At 47.2% G+C, this 12,464-nt stretch overlaps 1 protein-coding gene across 2 annotated transcripts in view; it reads left to right on the top strand.

Annotated features, from left to right (window-relative positions):
* The first annotated feature begins 2,321 nt into the window (after nucleotides 1–2,321).
* Nucleotides 2,322–12,464, top strand: part of Fam114a1 (family with sequence similarity 114 member A1) — a 67,900-nt gene continuing 57,757 nt past the window's right edge. For both annotated transcript variants that reach the window (XM_041671622.1, XM_041671621.1), the window contains exons 1-2: nucleotides 2,322–2,388; nucleotides 10,550–10,902. In XM_041671622.1, the coding sequence (XP_041527556.1) occupies nucleotides 10,558–10,902 (345 nt within the window). In that variant the 5' untranslated portion in view covers nucleotides 2,322–2,388; nucleotides 10,550–10,557. The remainder of the gene's footprint in view (nucleotides 2,389–10,549; nucleotides 10,903–12,464) is intronic.

The raw sequence follows: 12,464 nt of genomic DNA, 5'->3' as shown, positions 1-12,464 counted from the left end.
AAAGAAAAAAAAGCAGTAAGCTTTCTGGTAAAAGTCAACTGTCTATACTAAAATTAAGAACATCTGGTTGGTGAAAAATCTCCTTAAATACACAAAGTCCTAATCTTAGGGATTTTGTTGTTGTTGTTGTTTGCAATTCCCCAGAAATGGACAAACAATTCTTCAAAGGAAAAGAACACACATAAGTGGAAGTTTTACAAGAAAGTGAGAGCATCTTACAAAAAGAGAGGGGGGAGACAGAGAGAGAGAGAGAGAGAGAGAGAGATAGACAGACAGACAGACAGACGGACATATCAGGGAGTTCAAGGCCAGCCTGGACTACAGGGCTAGTTCCAGGACAACCAGGACTACACAGAGAAACCCTGTCTCCAATACCACACCAACCCCCCCCCCAATATGGTGATCAGATAAAGGAATGTTAAGATATGTGGCACCTTTATATGAAATGGACTGGCAATATTAGAAAGGTCAGCAGCATCAAATGCTGGGGAGGGTACAGAAAGAGAAGCCCCTAAAAGGAGGCAGTTCTCATTCAGAAGAAAAATCTAGAAAACAAGAAAAATGAACCCACAGTCCCATCCTGGACACATATGGCAGAGAACTATCCCAGAAAGGGACACAGAAAGGGATATTTGCTATAGTCTGAAATGTGGTTCCAAGGAGCTGAAGGCTCAGACATCCTCCGCTTAAGGTATCATGTACATAAAGTTCATCTGATGCCATTATGAGGCACCCCGGTAACAGACCAGAGCAACAGAAGATCTAGAAGGCACCAGGCTAGATAATCACTCATACTGAGTGAAGACAAAATGGCTATTGCATAACATCATCTAGGTACAGTAAAAAGCACACACACTAGAAATATATCTTATAATGACATTCATGTTCAAAGACTACATACATTCAATGGATACTAACAGGAGAGAGGCCATGAAGGACAAAGGACCACAAAATTAGAGAAGTGTGTGCTTAGGTGTGGCCTGAATGTAGATGCCAGGAGGTGTGTACCAGTTATTGGCTGGCATCCTAGAAGAATGGGTGTATAGGGTTGCACACACAACTACCGTTATCCATGTAATATTACCCCACTTGTCCACCAGGTCCTCCGATTTGGTATATGTGTCCTCACTTGTTTATTCCCCTGTATCTGAGGCTCCCCATCAGGGAATGGGGGAGCAAGCTACGTTCCCAGGCCCCAAGTGAGAATTAAAGTAACCCTTGGCACCAGCATGGCACCCAAATGTAACTTTCATTCAGTTCAACTCACTCACTATGTGCAAAGTTTCATAGAACAGGTATTTGATGAAGCAAAAGGCAATAGCAGAGGGGATATTGTAGGGAACTGAGATCCCTTCTCTCTGTTCCAGGGGCTACCACACACTGCACACGCAAGCGTGCACCGCCACAGGTTGCCTAAGGCAACCTCAGCCACACAACTACCAAACCATTAACTGCTTAAGCCTGGGATCAACAAGAGACAGGTCAAAGGTCTCTTGTTTGGTTTTACCTCAACCTCATAAATTCTTAGCATGTGTATGCCATATTTTAAAAGAAGATTGTGACCCGTAAAGGGAAAAGGAGAAAATTAGCCTTAAACACATCAGTCAGAGACCCACTGTTTCTAAACTGTTTTCCCGAATTTGAATCATGTACACATACATATTTACAAAAGTAGTTCCTACTAATGCACATATTTAGTTAGCTTTCCCGCCCTTAATTAATCATTTAGACCCTTATTAAGGAAAACCTTGCTATATGGCCTTCATTGAAATAAATTGTGTTTTTTGATACCGCTGATCCGATTGTTTGGCGTTACAATAGGTTATGTCATTAATCCCTGATTGTGGGGTATCCAGTGTGCTTCCGGCTACCCACAATCTAAGTAGTTAACACACACACAATTTGTTTTCTCAGGACAAATATATTTTTCATGCCAAACACAGATGTGCAATCCCCAAGCCAAAGAGAATGAACTTGATCCATATTTCCAAGCTGACCTTCTACAAAGTGTGGTCTGTTTGATTGATTCCTTTTGTTATTGTTTTTAATAACATCCCACTCCCACCGAGGACGTGGTCAAAGATTTCCACCTAACTTAGAACCTGGGGATCCCACAGTGCAGCCCAGGGGACCCCTTCCTTAGGACCATGCAGGGCTTTCCCGGTGTTTCTGAAGGAAGGCAAGGGACCCGACGTAGTGCCGGGACCACTGAGCTGGGACAGCTGAGTTCGCCACAGGTCAGGTTGCAGTTGGGCCGGGCCAGGCGTAGGCGGGCGGCCCGGGGCGGGGCAGCTCGGCCGGTCCCTCCCCTGCAGCCGCGTCCCCGCCGGTCCTGCCGACGTGGCGGGGCGGGACCCGGGGCTCCGGCGCGCACTCGGCGGCCAAGCGGTAAGAGCAGCACGGGGCGCCTTCTCCCCATCTCTTCCCGGGCGGGCGGGGACCCGAGCGCCGCGACCCCTGTCCTCTTTGGGTAGCGAGAAGCCTGCAGCGGAAAAGTGGTCCAAAAAAAACCCGCTTGCTTGGGGACGAAGGTCGGGGGAGACGCGGGCAACGCGGCCGAGGGCCTTGAGTGGGTGCGGGCGTGTGAGTGTGTGTGTGTGAGTGTGTGTCGCTCCGTGTCCACGCTCATGCACACACCCACACGCCCGCACGCCGGGTCTGCACCCTCGTCTCGCCTGGAGCTTGCGGAGCCGGCTGCTGGAGTCTTGGCACAAACCAGTCTGAAAAGTTTCTCCAAGTGTCCCAAGTAGGGGAGCGAGCGGTGGGGTCTTCCCAGGGCGAAGCACTGAGTGATCCCGTCCCTGCAAGGCAAAGGCCTCCATCCCTAGGGTGTGCCTGCCCTTGCCCTCGGAAAACCGAGCTCAGGCCTTGGTCTCCATCCTAGTCCATCACCCCTCCCTGGCGTGCCCCCAGCATGCCTGCTCTCCTGCCCAAGCAACATCCTGGGTTCTCCTCTTGGGTTCCCTCTTCCCCACCCCAAATGCAGTCCTTCTACCCAGTTGGCTTTTCTTCTCCAAGGAATCTGGTGAGTATTTCCCAGCCATCAGTCAGCGCCAGAATCCCACCGGCTTTTCTTAAAGGAGGACTTTCTGCAGGTTGTAGGAGCATTATCTCGGCCATAATAGTTTCCACCCTGAACCTCTTGATTGAAGCAGATGGGTTTTTAAATCAGCACTCCTTGAACTCCTCCCTGTGACTCCCCAGCTCAAGGGTCATCCTGAGAGGCCTCCCCAAGCTCTCTGGGCTTCCTAGAGACTCCTTCCTCCCCAGCCCCGATCCCTAGGCTCTCTCCTGAGATGTTCTGATTAAGCAGTCAGCGAAGGAATGAAGGGTGAAATTTGAAGCACAAGTGAGCCCCTGTAGAAGGAATTCGAAGGGGGGGGGGAGGGGAACCTCCCTTAATTTCGGGGATTCAGACGTGTAAGTAGCTATTTCTTTCATCAGACCAGGCTTATGTGAAACATCACTTCTTTTAAATCAATATCAAACGCAGTATATTTCAGTCCAGTAAATATTTGTGGGTCAGAATGAAGTAAGATCCTGTGCCTCACAGCAAGGCCTGAAGGATGACAGGAGAGACTTCTAAAGGCAATAGAGAAGTCTGTGAAAGTCTCAGGACAGAGACAGAGGAGCAGTTCATTGTTGGGAGGGTGTGGAGTACACAAAGAGCAATTTCGAAGTTAAGGGTGACATTAGATGTTGGGTAGTGAAGGGACTGGGAATTAGCTTGACAGGAAGACATGACATCAGTGGTGGCAGCCAGCCTGAAGGTTTGAGAGTAGTGTGAGTAGGGAGGGCCAGTGTGAGAAGTCAGAAGTGCAAGAAGTGTTGAGGTGCAAGAGACAGGGTGGTCTTGGATCAGGAAGGGCCACAGAATACCCGTAGTGGTATTGTGTGTGTGAGTGTGTGCGTGGGGGGTTGTAGGTGGGTGGGTATTTGACCTGCATACATGTATCTGTGGGCCTTGTACATGCAGGGCCCGTGGAGGCCAGAAGGTGGCATTGGAGCCCCTGGGGCTGGACTTACAGAGGGTTGTGAACTGCTATGTGGGTGCTGGGAATTCACCCCTCCCGGAGACCTCTGGAAGAGCAGCCAGTGCGATTAACCACTGAGCCATCTCTCCAGCCCCGCTTGATTTTTAAGTCAAGCAAATATAGGTCTCCTCTGTGGTTCAGAAAATGCCTGTCAGGTGTAGAGACAGGCCTAGGGGCTCAGTGTGTGCACTGTGAAAACCGGACAGGTCTGGGAGCCTCTTCTCTGTAGGTTCCTGCGTCATTTTTCGAGCCTTTTTTGTGAAGGAAGGGAGGCCACCTGGGACAGAGGTCCTGTTACCACATTTGCATCTCACCAAGTGAGCTCATTCAGACAATAAGCCACCTACTGTCAGTTCAGGACAGTTTAATACCAAGAAGAGCATGGACGCTTAAATGGCACGAGGAAGGCCGAGCATTACTTTGAATAAATTTAGATTTAGGAGAACCTTAAAACCCTGCCCTGATTTTTCTCTGCAGTCAGGACTTGGGAACAAAGTTTCCAGATCATGTTATCCGCTCCAGCTTCACAGAAGAGGGAGCAGGAAGCCCAGTGCGAATGAGCAAGCCCTGTTTGCCTACAAAGAGACTCTGCAGTCAGACGGAGGCCCCTGCCTAGCCCTTCCCACTTCAGAATGTACCTCACTGTTCCTCCATGCAGTCACGCATGTGTAGCCTGAGCCCTACAGACGTGCATCCTGACTGCCGAGAGCTCATTTCTCATCCCACCCACCTGAACACTTATGCTAAGCCGGGGTCACGATTCTCCCTTGTGCTAGTTCAGGGGTATTGTTTATGTATTATGCTATTTTACATAGTTTTCTTTCCATCTTCCCTTCCTTCTTTTAATTCTATTTTCTTTTTCTCAGTGCTAGGAATCAAACCCAGTGCCTTGCATGTGTTGGGCAAGCACTCCCGCACTGAGCCACCCTCCACCCCTGAATGCCTTTTTAATGATTTGTTTTAGCCCCTGGTACCTTTCTCATTTCCGAAATCTAGCCCCGTGCCTTCTGCCCTCACTTGGGGTGCTGTGATATAGCTGCTCCGATGGGCCCAGGAGCATTTTAGGTGATGAATACATTTGCTCATGAAAAAACTAACTTATTCCCACCCTACAAAGACTTCATTATGTGTCCCCTCCCCCTCCTTGGAGCTTCCTGAAGCAGCCTCCTTGTTTCTGTGGGTCAAAGCCACGGACACGGATGGCTGCAGAGATCAGTGTTCCAAACCAAAATCAGAAGAGACTTCCGAACTGTGCAGATAGGAAGTGATGTACCTTTCCAGGACACGTGGTCCTCGCTACAACTGTGTCCCGTGCGCTTCATGAGTCCCTGCTCAGAAACAGCTGTCCATCTAGGGCACAGTTCAGCTAGCTTCAGGCTTCGGAGTTCTGCAGTCAGCTAGGAGCTCTAGAAAAACCCGACTCCAAAGGCCCACGGGCTGCTGACTTGACATAATCTTAGGCCCTGGGCATGGAAGGACAGGGAACACCAGTGCGTTATTTCTGCCAGGAGCACATGTCTTAAGGGCTTGCTGTGTCATGTGGAAATGGATTTCTACCTTTATGCAATTTGACATACCCTGAAGCATGCGTCCAAGAGGATGGCGGCTGAGATCTCTCAAAGGACAGACACCCCGTGGTAAACTTTGAATGCTTACTAAAGACCTCTGGATATTGTGTCCCTGGACAGAGCAACATAGATATTAGCCAGTCAGCATGTAGGTCATATGACATATGTCACAGTATGTTAGAATGTCTGTGTTATAATAGCATAATTAAGACATCACGAAAGTGATCCGTTGTGGTTTTCATTTGCCCATTAATGTTTATCATGGCCACATTTGTTCTCATATTCCTGCTTACAGAAAAGTTAAAATTGCTGTACATGGTGATACACGCCTTTAATCCCAGCACTTGGGAGGCTGAAGCAGGCACATTGCTGTGAGTTTGAGGCCAGCCTGGTCTACATAGCAAGTTCTAAGACGCTATTTCAAAAAGAAAGAAAGGGGAAAGAAAAAGCTAAAGAAAACTAATTGGTGCTTCTTAAAGATCCAGACTTATAATAGGAGTGTTCAAATTAGTTTATGAAGAAATAAAGGTCTCAGATAAAGCCTGTGAACAGCTATAGTTGAAAATAAATAAATAAATAAATAAATGAAACAAACAACAAAAAACAGAGATAAAGATGATGTTCGTGTGTGGATGTGCTGTGTCTTCTTGAAAGATTGTCTCTAGAAGACTGGGCAAGAAGGCAAGGGTAAGAAAGAGAAATCTCTAGGCGCCTAGGTCCAGTCTAGTGTTCTCTGTGCTAGGCTCCACTGTAAGTATTTCCATCTCGGTTTCTTTGCAGCCTCGTGGTCTGTGTTGCGTCTGCGGTGATTTGCTGTTATGGAGAAACAGTAGCTGCATGTGAATAGGAAGGTTCATCTGTGGTCAATAAAATTCTATTTACCCGGGCAGGGCAGGGCAGGGCGAAGGGCAAGACTGGAGCAGCAGGTTGTACTTTGGCAGCCTCTCACCCTAGGCCAGGCCCAGCTTGGGAAGTTTTCGTTACCGCTTCTAAATGACAGTCGCTTTTCAGGTGTCCCCTGCCGGCCAGTCCAGACTCCTTGACTGCCCACAGCCCACAAACCCTGCCTTAGACTTCACACACCAGCTCGAGCAAAGCGAATAACCTTTGCCTTTCCCGTCTGCCGTCTTGCTCACAGGAGCGCTGAAGTTCCAGTACATAGTTTGGCTTAAAAAGAGAATTCTAATTTAATTTTAGAGTTTATATTTAAAATCCATTTTTCTTGCGAGGCTCGTGTGCTCACAGCTTAGCCCTTTACATGGCACTAAAGGGAGGCGGGAACTTGAGAAGTGGGGCCCAGTAGAAGGAATTCCAGGCATCGGGAGTGAGCTCTGGAAGGAGAGAGTGAGACTTCAGTTCTGTTTTGCTTCCTGACTATGAAGTGAGAGGTTCTTTCCACCAAGTGACATCCATTATTGTTATGATGTGTGACTTCACTCAGAAGTTAGGGACCAAGCAGGCATAGGCCAAACCCTCCCAAGATGTGAGTCTTCATAGGCTGACTCTCTCTGGCACTGGCTGTAGTGACAGAACACAGCTGTCATAGAGTCAATTGAAACCACCTACATTCTCTACACAGCCTTAAGTGCTGAACATGTTTCTTGAGCTTCCCAATGTGTGCAGAAAACACACGCGTAAAATATTTTGAAAAATCAAGATCTTCATTGAATTTGCCGAGTAAGAACAATGCCTCGAGTAACTGTAATCAGATAGTCCTAATTGCCCATGATGCTGTAGAAGCAAAGCACTCCCGGAATAAGAAGAAACAGTAAATCTATTTGGGAGACACAAGGAAGGAAGGATGTGATGGTTTTACCTGGACTTTAAGCAAAGCAATACCTTTACCCAATTCAGAGAGAATAAGCACTTAGCAGACTTCTTATCTGGTCGATCAGCCGCTATGAAAGCCCATAGTGTCATACAAGCCTTCATAGACAGTTGCTTTGCTTGTCCTGCCTGTCACGGTAACTACGTACAGCTCACCTGGCCTTTGGTGAGTCCATGCTGCTCTGGCAACCAGGCTACTCTAGGCCGGGTTAAACCCATTACATTTAATTCATTCCAACTGAACAGCAGAGTCTTCAACCCTGGGGTTTAGTGAAAGAGAAGAGCAAAGCCGTTCGCGGGCGCTGGTCCCTCTCACCGTTTCGGGTCTTAACAGTTGGTGAAGGGTTCGTCTTCCGGACCCTCCCATTGTGGAGGATTAGGTTCAGTAGCCAGCTGCAGTCTGTTGTGAATGTCTTGTTTCATGTTTGGGAAGGTATAGTAGGAGCCAATCCTAGTGGGATCAGCGTGCTGGTCCTCAGATGCCAGTAGGAGTGTGGCTGCACTCAGTGGGGCTAGGGATAGGGAGTCTCTGTGATGTAGACAGCAAAACTGTGTAATTAGGAGGCAAAGAATGTGGATTTGGGGAATAGCCAAAGGGGAGCAGGAAAACCCAAAGGTGAAATCTCAGAAGGCCCACAATGAGGTTCTGGCGGTGAGTAAGTAGGAAAGTGGGCCTGGCTTCTGAACACCAAAGACTCTGATGGGGTTCAATCTCAAGGTCACACATTTCTCCAACTGTAATTCTGTCAGCAACTGAGGGCTTGCCCTCTACGCCTCAGTTTTCTGGTCTGGAAAATGGAGCTCAGTGTATCTAATCCACAGAAAGCAATACATTTGCATACCCTGGCTACTGTAAGCAGTCAGTAAATCATAGCTCTGTGTGTTTTATATTCTCTTTCTTAATTTACAATTTATTAAAATTTTATGCACGAATATTTTATTTACAACATTTCCACCATCATCACCCCCTCCAACTCCTTCCATGTTCCCCATTGCCTCAAATTCATGACCTTGTCTTTAGTGATTGTTACATATATATGTACATGTATGTGTGTAACTATGGATACACATGTGTATATATGAATACACATTTAGTGCTGCTCATATGTATATTTGTTTATGGCTGACCGCTTGGGTTTAGGTAACCTATCGGAGTCTCCCCTCAGCAGCCACTAGCCAAATGAATGTAGCTCTTCATTTCGGGGCAGAGCCTTGTGAGATTGCTCCCACCACTTCAGCTTGTCAGCTGGTCTTGTCATTGTCATTAGTCAGGTCTTGATCAGGTGACTATATTGTTAAGATTTCATGGGTGCGGCTTCCCTAACATATAGAAGACGCCACCTCGCAGCAGACGTCCTGGTCCGGTAGAACCTTCTATCTTTCTGTCCTCTCTTCCACGGTGTCCCTGAGCCTTAGGTGGAAGAGTTATGTTGTAAATGCATTGGCTGGGGCCAGGCACCCCACAGACCGGTTTTGGCTCTCTGAAATGATCTTCATCTGCTGCCATGATGAAGGGCAGGAGCTGCTTACCTGTGGACAGAAGGATAAGGATTTAGAATGCAGCTAGAAACTGGTCTGGTTTAGGAAAATGTCAGTAGTGGTGTTCTTTAGAGTCTGTACCTTCAATATACTATGTATTCTTAAGAAGGTGAGGGTTTCCTGGACAATAGCACTGAGATTTTCAGCATGTTATTGGCAGAAATTTAGGATTTGTGAGAAACACACAAGACAAAGAGGCCTGCCGTTAAAAATAAGACATGGACAGAGATTCAGTTGGCTACTAGAATTATTTATCTGGCTGTAGACCTTTCTCTATGTCAGAATATTAAGCTATAATTCACAGATCATAAAATTCACATTGTTTTTAGGCATTGTGGTCAGTGTTTTTTGGTATATTTTACACACCTATACAACCACTACTACTCTTGTCCCCTCCAAGAGAACCCTCCAGTAGCTGTCACTTCTTCCCCTTTCTATGAGCCTCTAAAACCGACGCTCACCCATTCCATGTCTGTGGAATGGGAGCAGGAGTTCGAGAGCCACAACAAGCCCTTAACTGTTACAAAGGACAGTGGAGCCAGGTGCGTCTGTAAGTCCTTGCGTGTGTTTGATGACTCCGCAAAACTAATAGCACTTTTTAAACAAGTTCACAGATACGTTTTTTATTCTTCAGGGAAAAATCAACTCATTCATTCATTCATTCGTTCGTTCTTTCATTTGTTGTGGAGACTTCCCACTTGTAACAATTCACTTGTGGAGTCAGAGGACCACTTGGCAGGAGTAGGTTCTCTCTTTCCACCATGTGGGTCTGGGATAAAACTCAGCCATTCTTTGTTCTTTTCTTTATTTTTTTGTTTTGATTTGTTTGTTTGTTTTGAGACATGATATACCTATAGGCAGCCCAGGATGGCCTTAAAAATCATCTTCCAGATCAGAAAACCGAGGCTTAAAAGGTACACTTTCAGTAAGCAATAAGATGGAAGTTTGAACCCTGTACAATCTTGAGACTGAATCCTATCAGAACCCTGTCAGCAGTGCTGGCTGTCTCTTCCAACAGACTCCATGACTTACACAACACGCATTTGCAGTTTAGAGGTCAGATAGGGATTTCTCCTGAGCTTGGATCAAGATGGCGGCAAGGCTTTTTCCTCCTAGACTCTGGAAGGGAAGAATGCTTTCCTTGCCTTCATAGCTGCCTCAGTTCTTGGCTTGAGGCCCCTCCCTCTGTTCTCAAAGTGCATCCCTTCAGGCTCTGCTTCTGGCATGTCACCTTCTTCTCCACAGGTCACTCTGCTTCTCTATCATATCCAGCCTTCTTTTGTTCACTCTGGTGAGTGACACTTGTGATGACGAGGAACTTGTGACTACAGTTAGGGCCACTCAGAGAAATGAAGACAGCTTTCCCATGCCAAGATCCTTAGCAGCAACCAGAGTTCCTATTGCCATGTAAGACAGCAGCAACAGGGACCAGGGTTAAAAGGTAGATATCTTTATAAGCCATTATTTTGGCTACATAAGATCACATAGAGTTACCTCTTGATCGACGAGAGCTTACCCCCACTTGGCATAATTGAATTGAATGAACGTTGCCAACACAAGTGTTTGTGATCCCCTTGACAGATATTAAAATGTCTGATGATGCCAGTGACATCATAGCCAATGAAGTCAGAGAAGATGCTGCGGGACTGCCCCGGGGTGACTCCCCAGCTGAAGATGGAGACGTGCGGTGTGGTCCAGCTACGACTTCAGATGAGCCAGTGCCAGCTGACCACACTGGAGAGCAGCACGGGACCACAGCTGCATGTGCAGAGACTGCCCCTACAGGGCTTCTAGAGCAGGCCAAGATCAGTGATGCCGAGGGGGCCCCCCTCAATGGAGAAGTGACCGAGGACACTCTGGCTGAGTGCGTTGATTCTGTCAGCCTCGAGGGAGATACTGGATCTGACATTCCTCTGAAAGAACAGAACGATGTGGTAAGAGTCACCATGGTTTTTGTTTGTTTGGTTGGTTGGTTGTTTTTTGTTTGTTCGAGACAGGATTTCTCTGTAGCATGCTTAGATGTCTTGGAGCTAGCTCTTGTAGAACCAGGCTGGTTTCAAACTCATGGAGATTCACCAGCCTCTGCCTCCTGAGTGCTGGGATTAAAGGCGTGAGGCACCAGCGCCCTGCAAGAGTCACCACGTTTTAACCTAAACTCTTCCTGATACCCAGTCTCTGGCTGCTAGCTGTTGCTCATAACACAATGTCACAGATTGGATAAGTTCTCAATAAAAGAGGTTTATTCTGATTCACAGCTCTACAGCAGGGATGAGGGGTTATATAAGGTGATGGCCTTCTCGCAGGAAGTGACCCAAGGTAACTCAAGGCATCACTGGACAAGAGATAAATTGTGCACGAGAGACCTTGCCGACTAGTTGTTAAAGCTGCCCATTCCCGAGCTACCCCACTGATGGACTGAGCCCATGAATGAGTTTATCCATTTATGATGGCAGAGCCCCATCACCTGTGTTTGTTTGTTTTGAGAGCTGGTTATCAAACTGGGTCTCTCCAATTCTAGGAAAGTTCATCACCGCTGAGCTACATCCTTGATTTTTTTAGCTAGTCCTTAAAGGTCCTATTTCTTACTGTCTCATGGAAATTAGATTCCAGCATAAGCTCCACAGGGAAGTTCAAAACCATATTCTGAAGTGGTACCATATCAACCCACAAGGGTACCCTTTGAGCCAAACTCTGCCTGTTTGAGAGTTCACAACATGTTGTGACTCTTCACGTGCCTACTGTGTGGGGGGAAGGAAGACATTCAGAAAAGGAACTTGTGGATCTGATTTTGTGTTTTGATCCTTGTGTTAAGAATCATGACAGCCATCAATTACTGGACATGGCCTGTATTCCAGGAGCTCTGCTGGCCTCCTGGCATGCTGTGCAGTTCACTCAATGCAATGGTTCAAAGCTACGTATGACTCCAGTTGATAGGTGAGGCACCTAAACTCAAAGATGACAAGCAGCTTGTCCTGGACTGCTCAGTGGGTAACAAAAGATACAGTATTAGCCTTAATAATCCCAAATGACAAGCACCAGGGGTCTCTGCAGAACTCTTGGAGTTCTGCTGCATAACCGAAGGTCCACTGTGGAGGTCTTCTGCATTTAGATCGCAAGCCTATTATCACCTGTCACCTTCCTGGGAACCAGAAGCAGAGCTCACTTGGTGCCCCTCCCCACAGTGCCTGCCCTTGTCCCTCTGTAGGTAGGATAAGCTGGGCCAGTGTCTGCCCATAGGTACCTTGGTTTTTGTAGGGAGAGGGGGTTTTGAGACAAGATTTTGCCGTGTTCCCCAGGCTGGCTTTCAATTCGTCCTCCCGCCTTAGCCTCTCAGGTGCTGGGATTATAGACATTCCTTGTGCTCCGACAACATGGCCATCTAAGCTTTATTTCCTGGTGCTTTCCCTGCAGGCATGGTACAGGACAGGAAGTAGAAGATGAGCTGTTTGGGTGATCTAGAATGATGGTGTATGAGAGAGTCAGGGCTCAGCTTTCA

Source organism: Microtus oregoni, unplaced genomic scaffold, assembly GCF_018167655.1.
Source record: "Microtus oregoni isolate MIOR12 unplaced genomic scaffold, Mior012 000021F_ref0000039, whole genome shotgun sequence".
Classification (NCBI taxonomy): Eukaryota; Metazoa; Chordata; class Mammalia; order Rodentia; family Cricetidae; genus Microtus; species Microtus oregoni.
The sequence above is the reverse complement of the archived record's forward strand: the minus strand, read 5'-3'. Positions and strand labels throughout refer to the sequence as shown.